Here is an 18,712-nt window from a genome sequence, read left to right on the forward strand (position 1 = left end):
GAACCCGACGGCTGATGCTGTCAAGACTGCCTAGAGTCTGATGTCCCTGGTACAGGAGAAGAGGCCCGCTTAAATGAGAAATGTCTGAATCTCTTCTTTACTGGCAGAAGAGAGCTTTTGCCATTAGAAAGCCTTTGTAGGGATTTATCCAAATCTTCTCCAAGTAGCCATTCACCATGAAAAGGGAAACTGGCAAGGAGCTTCTTACATGACGCTTCGGCTGACCAACTCTTCAGCCAAAGAATTCTGCGAGAATGCACTAGTCATAGCATAAGATGTGAGATCTGAATGGACGCATCTCTCATAGCGTCTACTGTGAAACACAGTGCGTCTGCTAAATCAGCGTAATGTTGGGCCTGTTCAACAGGCAGAAATTTAAGCATCTCCTCAAACTGTTCCTTAATAGACTGGAATACACCCATTGCGGCAAGAACCGGCTGCGCTGCTGAACCTGCTAAAGCCATCTGGTTTTTAGAAAGGAGCTCCAACTTCTAATCTGCTGTATCCCTTAACCAGTTGCCGACCGCCGCACGCCGATGTACGTCGGTACAATGGCACGGGCAGGCATAAGGACATACATGTACGTCCCTTGCCTCCCGCGGGTCGGGGGCCCGATCGGGCCCCCGCCCGGTGCCTGCGGCGGTCGGTATTCGTACGGGAGCGATCCCGGACGAGGGGACGGCCATTCATTCATGGCCACCCCCTCGCGATCGCTCCCGACGAATAGAAATCCCCGGTGACATCACTTCCTCTCCTGTAATGTAAACACAGGAGAGGAAGTGATGTATTCTCTCCTCCGTGTCGGTATTTTTCGTTCCGACACGGAGGAGAGCGGATCAGTAAGTTGCACCAACACTCACACACACAGTAGAACATGCCAGGCACACTCACACCCCCCCTTTACCCCCCGATCACCCCCCCAATTACCCCTGCCCCCCAGTCACAGTGACACCAATGTCATTTTTTTTTTTTTTTTTTTTTTTTGCATTGGTGTCATTTGTGACTGTAATAACTGTTAGGGCAGTTAGAGTTAGCCCCCTTTAGTTCTAATGTACCCCCCTAACCCCCCCAATAAAGGTTTAACCCCGTGATCACCCCCCGTCGCCAGTGTCACTAAGGCTGGGTTCACATTGCAGCGGTTTATGAGAACGAATGTGATTCGCACCGCACTGCAGTGCAAATCACATCCGATCTCTGTGCGATTCGAGTTCAGCCATTCGCCGCACCCGCCGCACCCGCCACACCCGCCGCACCCGCCGCAAATTCGCACGGGACCCTTTTTTTGGCCCGCAGCAGAATCGGATCGCATGGGTGTTCACACCATGCGATCCGAGTTTGCAGATCGCACTGCGATATGCGAACTGATCTGGGGGTGTCAGTAACATTTCACTGACACTCCCAGCAGTTCGCATAGGGCAGTGTGAACTGCCGCCGGGAGGCATGCGATGCGGGAACCCGCCGCGGATTCGCGGCGTTTCCGCATCGCTCCAGTGTGAACCCAGCCTAATAAGCGATCATTTTTCTGATCGCCGTATTAGTGTCACAGGTGACGCTAGTTAGGCAGGTAGGTATTTAGGTTCGCCGCAGCTTTTTATAGCGCCAGGGACCCCCATATACTACCGCATAAAGCCCCCTGATTGCCCCCTAGTTAACCCTTTCACCAGTGATCACCATATAACTGTTACAGGTGACGCTGGTTGGTTAGTTATTTTTTTATAGTTTCAGGGCACCCGCCATTTATTACCTAATAAAGGTTTAACCCCCTGATCACCCGGCGGGTGTCATTTGTGACTAATAACTGTTAGGGCAGTTAGGGTTAGCCCCCTTTAGTTCTAAGGTACCCCCCTAACCCCCCCAATAAAGGTTTAACCCCGTGATCACCCCCCGTCGCCAGTGTCACTAAGGCTGGGTTCACATTGCAGCGGTTTATGAGAACGGATGTGATTCGCACCGCACTGCAGTGCAAATCACATCCGATCTCTGTGCGATTCGAGTTCAGCCATTCGCCGCACCCGCCGCACCCGCCGCAAATTCGCACGGGACCCTTTTTTTGGCCCGCAGCAGAATCGGATCGCATGGGTGTTCACACCATGCGATCCGAGTTTGCAGATCGCACTGCGATATGCGAACTGATCTGGGGGTGTCAGTAACATTTCACTGACACTCCCAGCAGTTCGCATAGGGCAGTGTGAACTGCCGCCGGGAGGCATGCGATGCGGGAACCCGCCGCGCATTTGTGGCGTTCCCGCATCGCTCCAGTGTGAACCCAGCCTAATAAGCGATCGTTTTTCTGATCGCCGTATTAGTGTCACAGGTGACGCTAGTTAGGCAGGTAGGTATTTAGGTTCGCTGCAGCTTTTTATAGCGCCAGGGACCCCCATATACTACCGCATAAAGCCCCCTAATTGCCCCCTAGTTAACCCTTTCACCAGTGATCACCATATAACTGTTACAGGTGACGCTGGTTGGTTAGTTATTTTTTTATAGTTTCAGGGCACCCGCCATTTATTACCTAGTCTCACTAGTGTACCCCTAAATTTAGGGGTGTCTACTTTCCAAAATGGGGTCATTTGGGGGGGGTTTGTGCCATCTTGGCATTTTATGGCCTTCAAAACTGTAACGCCCTTAGAAAGCCTGAAGGCGGTGCTTGGTTTTCGGGGCCCCGTACGCGGCTAGGCTCCCAAAAAGTCCCACATATGTGGTATCCCCATACTCAGGAGAAGCAGCAGAATTTATTTTGGGGTGTCATTTCACATATGCCCATGGCATGCGTGAGCAATATATCATTTAGTGACAACTTTGTGAAAAAAAAAAAAAAAAAAAAAAAGTTTGTAATTTTCCCGCAACTTGTGGCAAAATATAAAATATTCCATGGACTCAACATGCCTCTCAGCAAATAGCTTGGGGTGTCTACTTTCTAAAATGGGGTCATTTGTGGGGGTTTTGTGCCATCTTGGCATTTTATGGCCTTCAAAACTGTAATAGGTAGTGAGGAGTGAAATCAAAAAATTACGCCCTTAGAAAGCCTGAAGGCGGTGCTTGGTTTTCGGGGCCCCGTACGCGGCTAGGCTCCCAAAAAGTCCCACATATGTGGTATCCCCGTACTCAGGAGAAGCAGCAGAATTTATTTTGGGGTGTCATTTCACATATGCCCATGGCATGCATGAGCAATATATCATTTAGTGACAACTTTGTTAAAAAAAAAAAAAAAAAAAAAAAGTTTGTAATTTTCCCGCAACTTGTGGCAAAATATAAAATATTCCATGAACTCAACATGCCTCTCAGCAAATAGCTTGGGGTGTCTACTTTCTAAAATGGGGTCATTTGTGGGGGTTTTGTGCCATCTTGGCATTTTATGGCCTTCAAAACTGTAATAGGTAGTGAGAAGTGAACTCAAAAATTTACGCCCTTAGAAAGCCTGAAGGCGGTGCTTGGTTTTCGGGGCCCCGTACGCGGCTAGGCTCCCAAAAAGTCCCACATATGTGGTATCCCCATACTCAGGAGAAGCAGCAGAATTTATTTTGGGGTGTCATTTCACATACGCCCATAGCATGTGTGAGCAATATATCATTTAGTGACAACTTTGTGTAAAAAAAAAAAAAAATTTTTTTTTTTGTCATTATTCAATCGCTTGAGGCAAAAAAATAAAATATTCAATGGGCTCAACATGCCTCTTATCAATTTCCTTAGGGGGTCTACTTTCCAAAATGGGGTCATTTGGGGGGGTTTTGTACTGCCCTGCCATTTTAGCACCTCAAGAAATGAGATAGGCAGTCGTAAACTAAAAGCTGCGTAAATTCCAGAAAACGTACCTTAGTTTGTAGATGTGACAACTTTTGCGCAAACCAATAAATATACAATTATTGACTTTTTTTTTACCAAAGACATGTGGCTGAATACATTTTGGCCTAAATGTATGACTAAAATTGAGTTTATTGGATTTTTCTAATAACAAAAAGTAGAAAATATCATTTTTTTTCAAAATTTGCGGTCTTTTTACGTTTATATCGCAAAAAATTAAAATCGCAGAGGCAATCAAATACCATCAAAAGAAAGCTCTATTTGTGGGAAGAAAAGGACGCAAATTTTGTTTGGGTACAACATTGCATGACCGCGCAATTACCAGTTAAAGCAGCGCAGTGCCAAAGTGTAAAAAGACCTCTGGTCATTTACCAGCAAAATGGTCCGGTCTGAAAGTGGTTAACATGAGCGCATTATCAACCGGACATGTAAGGTTCCTATTTACCGAGGTAATCGCAGCATCAACCGCTGGAACCCCCTTCCATAGGATACAGTTTGGAGAATCTCTTGCTTATCTGGATGTTCCCATTCTGCATACATAAGCTTTCTTAGCCATGCATGAATAGGAAAGGCATCCCCAGACGGAGGAGGTTTTAATGATCCTAACTTAGAGATGGGATCATCAAGAGCCTGTGCTGCAGGTAGCAAAAAAAAAAAAAAAAACAACTTAGTAAGAGCGTGCACAAGCAAGCTCTCTTGTGGTGAAACTCCTTCCGTATTAGGATCGTCAGAAGAGGATAAACCAATATCTTCCAAATCTTTAGGAAGATCTACCTGATCCCCAAATCCTGAACCTCCAAAGGAGGATCTTGAGCACTCGATGGGGATCTGCTACGTTCTGGAGGGATAAAATAGCATCAAGCTTTTTTTTCCATACCAGCAATGGTAGAAGACAAAATCTCTTGTGTAACATACTTAGGGGCTGAAGGGTTTTGAGTGACTGCAAGTACAGTTTCCCCTGACGGCTCAATCCGACCAGCCACAACACTCTCAGAGGAGGATGACATTCTTTTGGAAAGGGTTTTAGATTGTTGTGACCCCTTAGGACCCTTAGAGGAGTTTCTGGTCCCTTTGCCACTCATAGCTTACAGAACAAAGCAGAGGCACTACCAGCAAAATAATGTAACACTTGCTAGGCTATAGTACAGTACAATAACTGCTATTAATCCTAGCTATACAGTACAATGTTGTCAAAAGGGAAATGCCTGTGTCACCAAACCTGACCAGCCAACCTCTCTGCTCTGTCCCTCCACCATATAAACAGTAAAAATGCAGCGCACAAAACAAAAAAATATTAACAAATTTATCACGATCACCCAACACGACAGTCCCTTACCATCAGCGCAACGATAATGCACAAGTAGAATCACCACTCTGCTCCATAAATCCTCACAAGCAATACACTGAAACCAGAAATCTAGGTTTGATGACTCCTGTTATAACTTCCTGTTTTCAACTCTGGTTTTTAAATCACCACTTAGACCAGTTCCACTTGGTCAGAGTTCCAGCAAGCAAAAAGGTGGCAAGTTCAAGGATGAGCAGCTTCCTGGGTGATGGTGATGGGACCCTTACTATCCTTATATCTGCTGAACGAGGTGGAGGGAGATCAGTTGTTGATTCATTGAACTTTCTTTACCTCTTTGGACTTTCATACATGAATATGTCTGTATAAATTTGTTAATATTTTTTTGCTTTGTGCGCCGCATTTTTCCCTGCAATATAGTGCGAGCTGCCATCTTTTTTCTTTTCTGAGTTAGCGCAATAATCTATATCTGTATTTCTGTCCCTCCATCGCCAGGCAGCAGCTTCTCTCACACTGCTTAAAATACTTCCTGCACGTGTGGCAGGCGTCTGACGCCGTTAGCCACGACCCCCCCCCCCCCCCCCCCCCCGAGCGGAATACCTCTGCTCTTCCGAGCAGCCACGGTCTGCTCAAAAAATTATTATTTTTTTTCCATAAAAGAACAAGGCAGCTGGTGTGGCATACAAATAAGAAAAACCGCCAATCTGGGGGCCCAGGAAGAGATCTTACCAGAGTGTCTGAGCTGGCTGAAGGAGAGGAGAGTGAAAGCTTCTGCTGTTTCCAGCGTCAGGATGGTGAGTGCTCAATACAGCCCCCAGTGGTGACACATAGACATGACAACACAATACATAGAAGGAGAAATTCCTGAGAAAATCTCGCCTACCTTATCCTCGCAGCAGGGTTTTATCAGAGATAAAAAAAAACAATCTTCGCCCTTCACGGTAGGCTCCGAAACCTTAAAGGAAACCTTCAGGAATCGGGGAACTCTCAGATTATCCAACAATCCTGGACCTGCGACAGGACCCTGCCAGTAAACTTTTATTGGCCTCACTACCAAAAAGTACTGAATCCAAGGGGCCAGCTCTCAAAGAGAAGCATTCGCAAGCAAAACCTAGTTTCTTCGGATTACGAGGCCTGGGTACCATTAATTTAGCCCATTACAAAGACATCAGAACGAATCCGGTCAGGATGGCTGGCTCTCATCAAAGGATTACTGCCCGTGGAGCTCAGTACAACACATCCTTACTCGTGCCCAACACCTTAGACACTGGCGAAAAAACTGAGGACTCCCAGTAATGGGAGGGGTTATATGGGGGCAGTACACGCCTTAAGGGGCATGCCAGTGTCCAGCACCTGACAGTCCGATATAACCCCTGTAGTAATTACTACGGCTCTGTGTCCCCTGATGTAAGAAAAGAAAGATAACATACAGCCATCACATCTAAGAATTGATAAGCTGCAATATAATAAATGTTTGGTTTTGGGTTTAATACTGCTTTAAGTCTATTTAAATGTATTTTGAAACATAAGGGAAAAAAGTGTTACCTGAACAAGGCAACTATATCTTCTCCAGTGCTTGCAACATCATCTTCTGGCAGCATGCTTAGGATTGCAGCTTTTTGGAATACATAAATTGCCTAGAAGACACAAGTTATTGATCGTCACAAAACAGCAGTTTGCACACACCTACAAATAGCCTGCAGCTGCAAACATCCATCCAACATGGTGACAAGACCCCGTGCTGTTTTATCCATGAGAATTATCAGGGGAATCTGCCTACTAGGATCCTTACAAAATAAGCATTGCAGGTAGTTGAGCCTGCCACAATTCCAGTCAAATTCAAGTTATCTGTGTTGGGTGGATTTCAAGTGGTTGTAAAGCCACTGTGTTGTCTTCATAGAAACCCCTTGTGTTCCGCAAGGTTATGTGTCCAGTTTATGTGCTTTATTTAAAAAAATTCCATTTTATTTCAGAGCTCCGCTCACCTGACTGTCAGCCTCTCCTCTCTCAATCTGACAGCTACAGTGGGAGGGGCTGAGAATACCTGGCTGATATCAGCGAGGAGAGCAGGAGAGAGGCAGGCTGTCATGTGAGCGCCGTTTGGCGCTCTGAAATAAATTATAAAACATTTTATTTTTATAAAGCATATACACTGGGCACATTACATTATCAAACAGAGAGGATTGTATGAAAATTGGTTATGGAAAATAGGTTACGAGACATCTGTCCATCTTTGAAATACTTATGGAACATGAAGAAAGCTTGTTCCTGACCTGGCCAACAGGTGGGTGTGGCTTCAGTAAAAGCTTGGATCCATTTTCTCCTAGGAAAAGAGAAAGTCCAGCTAGAAGTCCCATATATGTCCCAACGTGCAGAAAAAAAAAAAAGAACTTTAAGGCTTATTACATCTGAAAGCTTGTTGTCATGCCTCTACACTATCCAGACTTAAAAAGAACATATTAAACTGTCTGCATTACTAGCTTATTTGGTAATGCATTCCCATGCTTCCATTTACAATAAATATTAGGACTAAAGCGAAATGTGAGAGTGATGAAAACAAAAATAACCAGAACCTGCCTAACCATCAACTTGCATATGTTTTAGAAATCTCCTGGGGTTGTGATAATCAGTTGTGATTATCTGGAAAATCAGACTTAGCGCAGGTTCACACTGAGCTGCGGGAATGAAGCTGTGAGAGTTTAGCTGAACACGCACAATTTCACTCCCGCATGTCAGTCCCGGTTTTGGTCGTGATTTCGGAGACATCTGTGCAGGTTTCTGCACAGATGTCAATGTAAATCGCAGCCTAAAATCGCAAAAAGTAGTACAGAAACTACTTTTTTTTTAAATCGGTGTGCCGCAGATGCAACATCGCACCAATTAGGACAGTACCATTGACAGCAATTTGACATGTCAAATCACACATCAAAATGGTCCAGTGTGAACCAGGGCTTAAGGTGCAAAAAAATCTATGGTTTTAACATTGCATAAGAAAACAGATCTTCTGGGACAATGAACATAGCAGGAATTTGACGCTCACTATAATCAACGTGCTGCCGTGTAATGAAGTGCCTGCTAAGAAGTGGTAAATCTTTTAAAAGATGAACTCCAGCAACATTTTATTTTTTTATGGAGTTGAATTTTAAATGTAATTGGTAAGGGTTTGTCCTGCTCGTCGTACGGGTGGGAGAAAAAAAAAACATCTACCCAAATACGGACACAGACTGCAATAAATATCACACAGAGCTTCTAACCCCGCCATACTTGATTTTCAATTGTTTTCTTTTGTTTTAAAAATATCTTCTAGCTAAAACCTTACAATATGTAGGGATGCACAATTCACGTTTTCCATGCCCTCGTCTCTAGACTTGCATAAATACAGTATTAAACCCAAAATGTAATATATTGCAGCCTACCAATAATTAGCTGTGGTGGCTGCATAGGTTTTATTTTTTTAGGCTTTTCCCTCCCCTCTGTTTTCACCTGGTGACCTGCCACCGGTGCTCGCTCGCCCCCAATGGAAATGCCATGGAATCAAAAATCTAATTTTATGGCCTAGTTATACAAGAATGCCAAAGGGAAACTATTCTTTCTTCAACAAGTATTTTTAGTATAGTAATCTATTAGAAAACTATTAGCCTATATTGCTAAGAAATGTTTTTTTTAACCATTATCCAAAATTCACAGGGCAGAGGTTTCGCTTTCATTGGTGCTGAAGGCGCATGCTCAGGCTCGGCGCACGAGAATTTAATGAGCGGCTTCATTCCAGTCTCCTAATAGTAAACACGGAAGCGACGTCATGACGTCACTTCCCGTTTACTCGGCTGCCAATGGTGCCAGATTTAAAAATATATACAGTATTCAGAGTCGCCGAAAATAGCGATCTGAATACTTTGAAGTGTAAAAGAGGGATCGGGGGTCTTTTAGACCCCTGATACCTCCATAAAGAGTACCTGTCACCACCTATTACTGTCACAAGGGATGTTTACATTCCTTGTGACAGCAATAAAAGTGATCAAAATTGGGGGGCGTGTCCGGAAGCCGAGCTGGAAGGACGCTGTGAGTGAGAGCTCTCCTCCAGCCCAGCGCTACATCGGCCTCCATCGGGGGATATCAGCCACATCCAATGGGGAGATCACGGGCTACTAGGTCCTCTTCCACCCGGGGGTCATCCCAACCACCCCCGGGGTCCTCAGCCTCTCTGAAGGCCTTTTTTCTGCCGCCTGGAGGATCGCCGAGCGGGGGCCGCAAGATGGCGCCGGCTGACCCGGCCACACTACGGAGGGACCCGGCCTCGCCTCCCCCGCAGCGACAGCATGACTTCCACTCGGAGCACTCTGCGGTCCCCCTCCGGGACATGGATGGCCGCATCCCTCCACCGATTCCCCCTGCGAGTACCGGAGCATCCAGGCCGGGCTGGAAGACAGGTCGCGATGTCAAGATGGCGCCGGTGGCTATGGGGACACAGCATGGGCACCCTCTATTATCGCCTGTGCACAGCCGGACAGATCCCCGGGAAGGCCGCTGGTCCCAGCAGGAGCCGCCACACGCCAGAGCAACGCCAGGGGTGAGTGATGGCTCTCCCTCCTCCACCCCACACTCCGCTCCGCAGGGATCACAGGCCGCAGCTCAGCAGGCCCCCCCCTCCTTTACTCAATGTTCCGAGGCCTTCCCCCGTCTATTGCGGACGGCCTCGGACCCGGCTATAGCAGGGTCTTTCTCTCCCTATACACTGGGAACCACGGAGGACCCCACCTGTTGCACGGGAGCCACGGCACCCACCCTGGCTGAGGGAGGGGCCCTATACATGAGGCAATTACCCGCTCCCCCCAAGGCCCAGAGGCAGCCTCGATCCAGGGACACCAGCCTGCCCAGAGCCCAAGCAGCCAGCCACCCTACTTATGCCCAGGTGGTCCGCCCCCACTCCCCACACCCACTGGATGTCCGTCTGGACCCCTCATCCGGCTCTCCCCATGCCACGTCTTGGTCGGAACACCTGAACCCCCCATCGTCCTGGCCTCCCTCTCTGGCAGCGAGGACACGGCAGGGAGGCTCTCCCCATCGCCCGCCGCCACCCCATTCACCAACGGGGCATCACGACGGTGGATATCCCCCCTGGCACTCCTATTTGACAGCCATTCCCACCAAAGATGACTTTAAACAACTTGTAGCGGACGTGAAGGCCACATGTCGCGCTGAAATCCAGGAGACTAAGCTGGCTGTACACCATACTCAGGTGGAGAACTCGGGCCACCTGCTCCTCCTACGAGACATGCAGCGCCATGTGGAAGATCTCGATAACAGGGGTCGGCGGAACAACATCCGTGTCCGCGGCCTCCCCGAAGCCGAGGGGCCCGAGGACCTGCAGGCCTCTTTGCAAGCACTGTTTAACGGAATGTTGGGAGAAGACCCAGCCAAGCCCATTGAAATGGACAGAGCCCACTGAGCCCTCTGACCCAAAGGTCCTACCTCCAAGCCGAGAGATGTTATCTGCAGGATCCATTCTTTCCCCTTCAAGGAAGACATCATGCGTAAATCCCGCTCCATTCGCAACTTTATGTTTGACAATGCTCCAATCCAGGTCTACCCGGATGTCTCCTGGATAACCCTCCAAAAACTACGGCTGCTGCTGCCCCTTCTTCGAGCCTTGCAGGACAAGAACATACTCTACCATTGGGGATTCCCCTTCTGTCTTACGGCCAGACACCAGGGGAAGTCCGCATCCCTTCGATTCCCAGAGGACCTGGCCCCCTTTTGCGACACCCTGGGCTTGTTGGTCCCCAAGCTCCCTGAATGGGATTTGATTGCTTCACCACCACCTCCGCCGGTAATCTGGCAGAAAGTTCCCTCAGCTAAACGACACAGTGACACGGATAAGCCCAGTCCAATGGACGTCTCCCCTCCGCAGTTTTTTCTTTTCCCCTGTTTTTGGGGTTTTGTCTTTTTCTCCCCCCCCCTGATTGCCGAAGCTACACGTTTTACTTGTTTTTTCTTACCCCAGGCAGGTCCAGGTTGAGTTCCAGGACGGATCGACTGCCGGGTTACTGCCCCCCCCCCCCCCCCCCCCGTGGTTCTGCACTAATTGGTTCCTTTTGTGGAGTGGACTGTTGGTGCCTCCCTGACCCGGGTTTTTTTTTCCTGGATTTTTTGGTCGGGGAGTCGATAAGGAACCGTACAGATTCAGTGTCCCTATAGGACCTCTGCACCTCTCGTTTGTTAATGTTTTCTTTTATCTTGTATTGTGTTATTGTTTTTCTTCTTTCCCTTTTCTCTAGGCTTTCTCCCCCTCTCGTCTTCTCAGTGACGCCCTGCCAGCGGTTCTCCCGGTCGCCGCCCCTCCTCCAGTGGTCGCCGCTCCTTCCGAGGCATCTAGGCCTCCATCAAACCAAGCTAAGTATGCCCTATACCCCACCCCTACTTGATCATGGCTAAGATTCTGTCCCTTAATGTACATGGCCTGAACTCCAACAAAAAATGACACCTAGCGCTTAGGGAGTTCCGGCAGGCGGGGGAAGACATAGTGATGGTCCAAGAAACACACTTTAACCGGGGAGACTCCTTTACATTCGCCTCCAGACATTTCCCTCGGGTCTATCAGGCTTTCAACCCACGGAAGAGAGCGGGAGTGGCCATTCTTTTCCGACAGGGCACCCCTTTTACTTGCACCTCTGTATACCTAGACCCACGAGGCCACTACATTATTCTCCGTGGTCTGTGGCGCACGCAGGCCCTGACTCTATGCGTCATCTATGCCCCCAATGTCCATCAACACCAATTTTTGTCCAGGGTGTTTTCCCATCCGTTTAAGACGCCCCCCGGGCTTCTGGTGATAGGGGGGGATTTTAACCTTACTCAATCCGCACTCCGTGATCGCCTAGCAGTGGACCCACGGGCACCTCAAGCTAGGACCCTAAGAGACTCTAGGCTGTTCCGCCAAATCACCAGAAGACGGGGCCTTTTTGGACGCCTGGCGAGCTCTGCACCCGCAGGACCGCCAGTACACCTTTTACTCGGCCCCCCACAGCACACACTCACGTATTGATTATTTTTTTGTCAACAACACGACACTTAGGGCGGTCCACTCTGCACATATACTGCCCATCTCCTGGTCAGACCACGCCCCCATAACTCTATCCCTAGAATTAGACCTCCCCCTTCGTAAGCCCTGCACCTGGAGGCTGAACAACTATCTCCTGCAGCATGCTCCGGCAAAGGCGGAGCTGGAGACTTCGCTCCGGCACTACTTTGTCGAGAACGATACCCCTCTGGACTTGCTTTTGCATGCCGATTCGGTACCCTGCTGCCCCGTTGCTGCTGATTACTGCTCTTCTTCTGGTTTTACTCCGTCCACGCTCTGGTGCCCAGCTGCTTCTACTTCCTGCTCCAAGCACCATGTGTCACGGTACTACTTACAGCGAACCCACAGTCTCCCTCGCTACCCTCTGGGCCACCCACAAGGTGGTCATCCGGGGGCGTTGTATTGCCCTGTCCTCAGCCTTGAAGCGGGACGCACGGGCCGCTAGGCTACTGGCCGAGAAACGGCTCGTGACCCTAGAGGCCCGTCTTGCGGAATCCCCCTCCGTCTCCACCCTTAACCAAATTGTCCAGACTAGGCAGACACTTCGGGACCTGGCGTTGGGATCGGTAGAGAAAGCACTAGTCCGCCTGCGACAACTCTACTATGACAAGGGAAACAAAGCACAGTCACTGCTGGCCCGGAAGTTGGCGGACCGTACAGTGTCCTCTGCTCCGGCCCAAATAAAAAACAGGGGGGGAGACCTTTTGACCCACCCCCAGGCGATAGTGGACGCGTTCGCGGACTTTTATACGGACTTGTACAATAGGCCGGACATCCCCCACAACCCCCCAACCTCAGGCCTGTCTAACCGTATTACCCTGTACTTGGAAAACATCGTACTACCCCGACTGCAAGACACGGACCTCCGGGGACTGAACGCCTCTATTACTGAGGAGGAGCTCCTGGAGACTGTGAGGGCTCTCCCAACCCACAAGTCCTCTGGACCGGACGTGTTCTCCTACGAGTATTACAAGACGTTTTTACCCCTCCTGAGCCCACATATGACCAAACTATTCAACTCCTTTCTCCACCAGACCCCGGTTCCGACCAAGATGCTAGGCTCATTCATTTCCCTCATTCCCAAGCCAGACAAAGACCCAACCTCTTGCGCTAGTTACCGGCCTATAGCCCTGCTGAACGCAGACCTAAAAATTTTCACGAAGCTCCTCGCAAACCGCCTAAACACGATCCTCCCTTCCCTAATACATAAGGATCAAGTGGGCTTTGTCCCCTTGAGACAGGCGGGGGACAACACCAGGAAGATCATTGATCTTATTGACATGGCGAACAGGGACAACCTAGCATCTCTGGTTCTAAGTTTAGATGCCGAGAAGACGTTTGACCGCCTCAGCTGGCCCTTCATGGAGGCTACGTTACACCGTATGGGCTTTCGGGGCCCATTTCTGCACGCGGTGCAACACCTCTACACTACTCCCTCCTCGCAAGTTAAAACCTCCTTCGCCTCGTCCTCCACTTTCTCTATTGCTAATGGCACCCGCCAGGGCTGTCCGCTTTCTCCTCTTCTTTTTGCTCTGTGCGTGGAGCCTCTGGCGGCTGCCATTAGAAGCAACCCCGATATCCGAGGGATCCCGGTCAGGGAATTTAAGATTTCCCTTTTCGCAGATGACGTTATCCTCACCCTGACTCAGCCTAGGATCTCACTACCCAATCTCCATTCCGAGCTAAACCGTTATGGAGAGCTTTCGGGCTATAAAATTAACCCGTCCAAGTCGGTGGCCCTCCCATTAAACATGGCTACGGCTGAGACGACCCACCTACGCTCCGCGTTCCCATATAAATGGGAAAGCTTCTCCCTTAAATATTTGGGCGTCCTCCTTACGCCATCATTCCATACCTTGTACCAGGCCAATCCCCCCCCCCCCCCCATCGGGCGATTAGGGAACTGATTCATAAATGGAAGGCCCACCACATCTCACTCCTAGGACGGATCACGTCTATTAAAATGGTGGTCCTCCCCAAGCTCCTGTACTCGTTTCAGACACTGCCGATCCTGGTCCCATATGCACAGTTACGCACACTCCAGAAGGACCTGTTGAAATTTGTTTGGAACTACAAGAAACACCGGGTCCCAAGCTCTGTCATGACGGCCTCACGCTCAGACGGCGGCCTGGCGTTTCCTGACTTGGTTCGTTACTACCAGGCCACTCAGCTACGGGCCATAGCCTCCTGGTTCCCACAGAGATCGTTTAATAGATGGTCGGAGATTGAAAAAATCTGGTTAGCCCCAGTACATCTGAACAGTTTTTTATGGGGTGCGAGTGTCGAGATAGACTCGGGTTGGCTACTAGGGCCGATAGCTCAGCTCCGTCTGCTTTGGCGGAAGCTCTCCCGTGAACACAGTCTCCATTCGGAGTTCTCCCCACTGACATCCTTTCTATGCAACCCGCAGCTGCCGGCTGGCCTGACCCATCGGATGTCCTGGCCCTGGGCTTCGCGCGACCAGTTTCACCTAGGGTACCTGGCAGACCCCCAGAACGAGAAAGCTTTTGTCTTTCTCGGAGCTCCAGGCTAAGCATGACCTCCCCAGACAGACGTTCTACAGCTACTTACAAATTCGACATTTTGCACAATCTATGGCCCCTCACCTACGTTTTTCCCCGCCCTCTCCTTTTGAGCAGATAATTCTGGAAGGCAGACATCGCAGAGGGTTGATCTCGGACATCTATCGCATTCTCAACACACACCATTTTCCAACGAGGGGTAAACATTCCTATATGAGACGCTGGGAGAGGGAATTGGGTGAGGAGCTCTCCCTTGAGACTTGGCAGGGGATGTGGGGCCAGGTGGCGAAGTCCTCTCTGTGCACATTGTACAAAGAGAACTCCTACAAAATCCTCTTTTTATGGTATCAGACCCCGGACATACTCCACAAAATATACCTCTCCACCTCAGACCGCTGCTGGCGATGTCTGAAGGAGCGGGGCTCCCTGTTCCACATTTACTGGGCCTGTCCCCTGATCGCCCCGTACTGGCTCATGACCCGAAGGCTGCTCCAGCGTTTATTTGACGTCTCAGTACCCCACTCCCCTAAATTTTTCTTACTAGGCTTGTCCCAACCCGCACTGGCCAGGCCGGGCCGGAAGCTCCTCATGTGTCCTGACAGCGGCCCGTTGCCTGATAGCCTTAAACTGGAAAAATCCAATGCCCCCGTCTAGGGAGGCCTTATACGCCAGGATCAAAGATGTTGAGCTCATGGAGAAGATGACCGCCAGGATGAGGGATAGGCTTGTGGAGCATGACCTGGTCTGGGGGAGATGGCGGCTGCTGGAGGATTGATGGCGAACCGGTATGGGTGTGGTGATGTAGACTGCTGGCGTTCTATTTCCTTTTCTTTTTCAGTTTCTTCTTCTTTGTTTCTCTCCCTTCTTCTCTCTTCCACCTTTCTTGTTCATGCTATTGATGGTCCTTGTACTGTTTTACATGTGGCATATGAGCTAAGCAGCAGACCCTGGGTGGCTTCTTGGTTTCCTGCACGGATGTCTGACTTTTGGTGTCTCTCATCCCGCTCTGCACCCCTGGTCGGATCGCCTGTTCTCGCTGCACCTCCCAATACTGTGTTATTTTGCACTGTCTCTTTGCAGTGGGCCCTTCAAATTTTGGGAGCCTTACTGCTTTTGCTGTATGCCTGTACTATTATTTCTGTTTTACGACCATGAAAAATAAATAAACTGTTATTTGAAAAAAAAAAAAAAAGTGATCAAAATAATTAAAAAAAAAAACAATTTATTAATTTTAAAATAAATAAAAAAAAAAAAAATGTTTTAAAGCGCCCGTCGTCCCTGCGAGCTCACGCAGCAAAGAAAACGCATACGGAAGTCACGCCCGCATATGTAAACGGTGTTCAAATCACACATGTGAGGTATTGACGCGATTGTCAGAGCGAGAGCAATAATTCTAGCACTAGACCTCCTCTGTAACTCTAACCTGGTAACCGTAAAAAAAAATTAAAGCATCTCCTATTGCGATTTTTAGGTACCGTAGTCTGTCGTCATTCCACGAGTGCATGCAATTATAAAGTGTGACATGTTTGGTATCTATTTACTCGGCGTAACATTATCTTTCACATTATGCAAAAAAATTGGGCTAATTTTACTGTTTTTTTTTTTTTTTAAATTCATGAAAGTGTCCCTTTTCCCAAAAAGTTGCATTTAAAACACTGCTGCGCAAATACCATGTGACATAAAATATTGCAACAATTGCTGTTTTATTCTCTAGAGTCTCTGCTAAAAAAATATATATAATGTTTGGGGGTTCCAAGTAATTTTCTAGCAAAAAATATGGATTTTAACTTGTAAACACCAAATGCCAAAAATAGGCTTAGTCATGAAAGGGTTAAGTAAGCAGCATGGTGAGTTTTTTAAGTTGTAATTTTGTCCCACAATTCTTTGAACATTAAGATTTTTTTTTTTTTTTTAGCCTGGCCACATACAAAGGCCCAACATTGATGTAACACCTTCAGGCGTTCTACGAGCAAAAATTACACATCTAATTTCTCAACCACCTATTACACTTTTGAAAGCCCTGGAGCACCAGGACAATGAAATTGCTCACAAAATTACCCCATTTTGGAAATCAAACACCCCAACGTATAATCTATGAGGCGTAATGAGTCTTTTGAATGGTTCATTTTTTTTCCAGAAGTTTTTGGATAATGTGTAAAAAAAAGCAAAACGCATTTTTCTCTTATATTCACCGACCGACACAGCTCCTCTCTGTAACAATTGTTAGCCTTATCACTAGGAGAATACTAGGCATAGTTGTAATACAACACTCAGAACTCTTAGTTCCACCCAGGGGGGCGGTCCCTCAGGCTACAAACACCCACCCTGCAAAGCAGCATCAGTTTTATTTTGCCTAGCAAAGGAGAAGGACCTAGGAACCCTGCAAGCCCATCGGTCCGTGCTTTTTTACACAGAAATTTGGGTTTTTGCGCAAGATGAATGATCCTATGATCTACTATCAACAGCCGGCTGGGTGACAGGCTGGATACCCTTATCCTTGTAGTTTCCCCAGTCCGGCCATCGAGCGTGTGCAGGTCGCGTCTACAGCTCGGCAGGCCACGACATACCTCAGCTCCATAGGTGGTCGGTGAGCTTTTATGCTCTGGGGCGTACATATGACCGGGCTACTGATGTCTGCGTCACAGTATGCCGAGGCCAGTAGCCTACCCTGTACTGATTAGGAGTAGGTCTACAGTGGAATGTCTCCCAGCTCTTCAGGACTGGTAAGTACAGCTCTTCCTGCCCCGACAGGGTTGAGCAGCTGGGCATTCCCTGGGAGGTCGATTCGGGGGTCCCTCCTCTTCTCTCCCCTATATTTAGCTCCCGGGAGGTGCCTGTGAGGTCTGGCTGTGTTTTCGGTACAGCGCTGTGTCTCTGCCACAGTTTTGTTTCTGTCCCTCATGGAGCTGGCTGGCGGACATTTTAGGTGTGGGCAAGGGCAGCATGTCTTCTGGGCTTCAAGCGGCCATTTTCCCAGTGCTTTCCTATTATATAGTATGGTGAGTCTGGCGGGTTAGAACCCCTCAGTCAGCGGCAGCAAGGAGGGTGGGACTGTCACTGTCCTAAGTCCTCTTTGGGTGGCAGACAGGGTAGGGTCAGCATGGCTTCAGAAACTGGTGTTTCTTCCCCCGAAATGCAGGCAATTGCAACCGGGTTACCTGCGCACTGCGCAGTTCCCATGGACACCCTGACCGTGGTCCTCAATTCGTTGCCAAGATGGAGGCGGTGCGTGGGAAGAAAGGTGCTAAAAAGCAGCCCCTGCCCCCCCCCCATCCTCTGGGGAGAGCTCGGACGCAGACTCGGGTCCTACGGAGGCCGGTGACCCCTGCCCTGTCTTGTCAGACGACGCTGACCAGGACCGTTCGGACAGTGAGAATGAGTCCCCGTCCAGGTGCAACAAAGCGCTTGTTGGAGCACTTATCACAGCTGTGCGTTATACCCCGAAGATTCAGGAGCCAGCAGATCCCTCTGCTGATGTACCGGTCCCTTTTGGGTCCCGCAAGCCAGCACGTTCACCTAAGGTGTTCCCGTATCTGACTTATTTTGACAAGTTCGTTTACAAGGAATGGGGTCGCCGGCAATGGACCTTTTCGGTCCCCAAATACATGGCGGTGCGTTACCCCTTTGAGGAAGGCCTTCTCAAGAAATGGTCGGCTCCTCCGGTCGTGGACCCCCCAGTATCCAGGTTAAATAAAGTAACCCCGATCCCGGTTGAGGGGACTCCTGCATTCACGGATCCCACGGACAGGAAGGCCGAGGCATTGGCTCGTTCCTGGTTTACGGTTGTGGGGTCAGCTGTGCGACCTGTACTGGCATCAGCACTTGTGTCGCAGACACTGAGTGGGCAAAACTTTTGCACCAGGAATTGGGAGAGCAACGGGCTTCCCCTGTCTGCGTGGAACTAGGAGACCGACTAGTGCAAGGGCTTAAGTATGTCTGTGACGCGGCCCTGGATACTCTCCCTCTGTTATCCAGGGCCTCAGTGTCAGCTGTGGTGCTGAGGCGCCT

At 49.0% G+C, this 18,712-nt stretch overlaps 1 protein-coding gene across 2 annotated transcripts in view; it reads right to left on the reverse strand.

Annotated features, from left to right (window-relative positions):
• Positions 1 to 18,712, reverse strand: part of TTC39B (tetratricopeptide repeat domain 39B) — a 196,370-nt gene that overhangs the window by 13,698 nt on the left and 163,960 nt on the right. For both annotated transcript variants that reach the window (XM_077475121.1, XM_077475122.1), the window contains one exon: positions 6,650 to 6,741. In XM_077475121.1, the coding sequence (XP_077331247.1) occupies positions 6,650 to 6,741 (92 nt within the window). The remainder of the gene's footprint in view (positions 1 to 6,649; positions 6,742 to 18,712) is intronic.

This window comes from Lithobates pipiens, unplaced genomic scaffold, assembly GCF_037356315.1.
Source record: "Lithobates pipiens isolate NorthernLeopardFrog02 unplaced genomic scaffold, aLitPip1_a1.2 Scaffold_13, whole genome shotgun sequence".
NCBI lineage: Eukaryota > Metazoa > Chordata > Amphibia > Anura > Ranidae > Lithobates > Lithobates pipiens.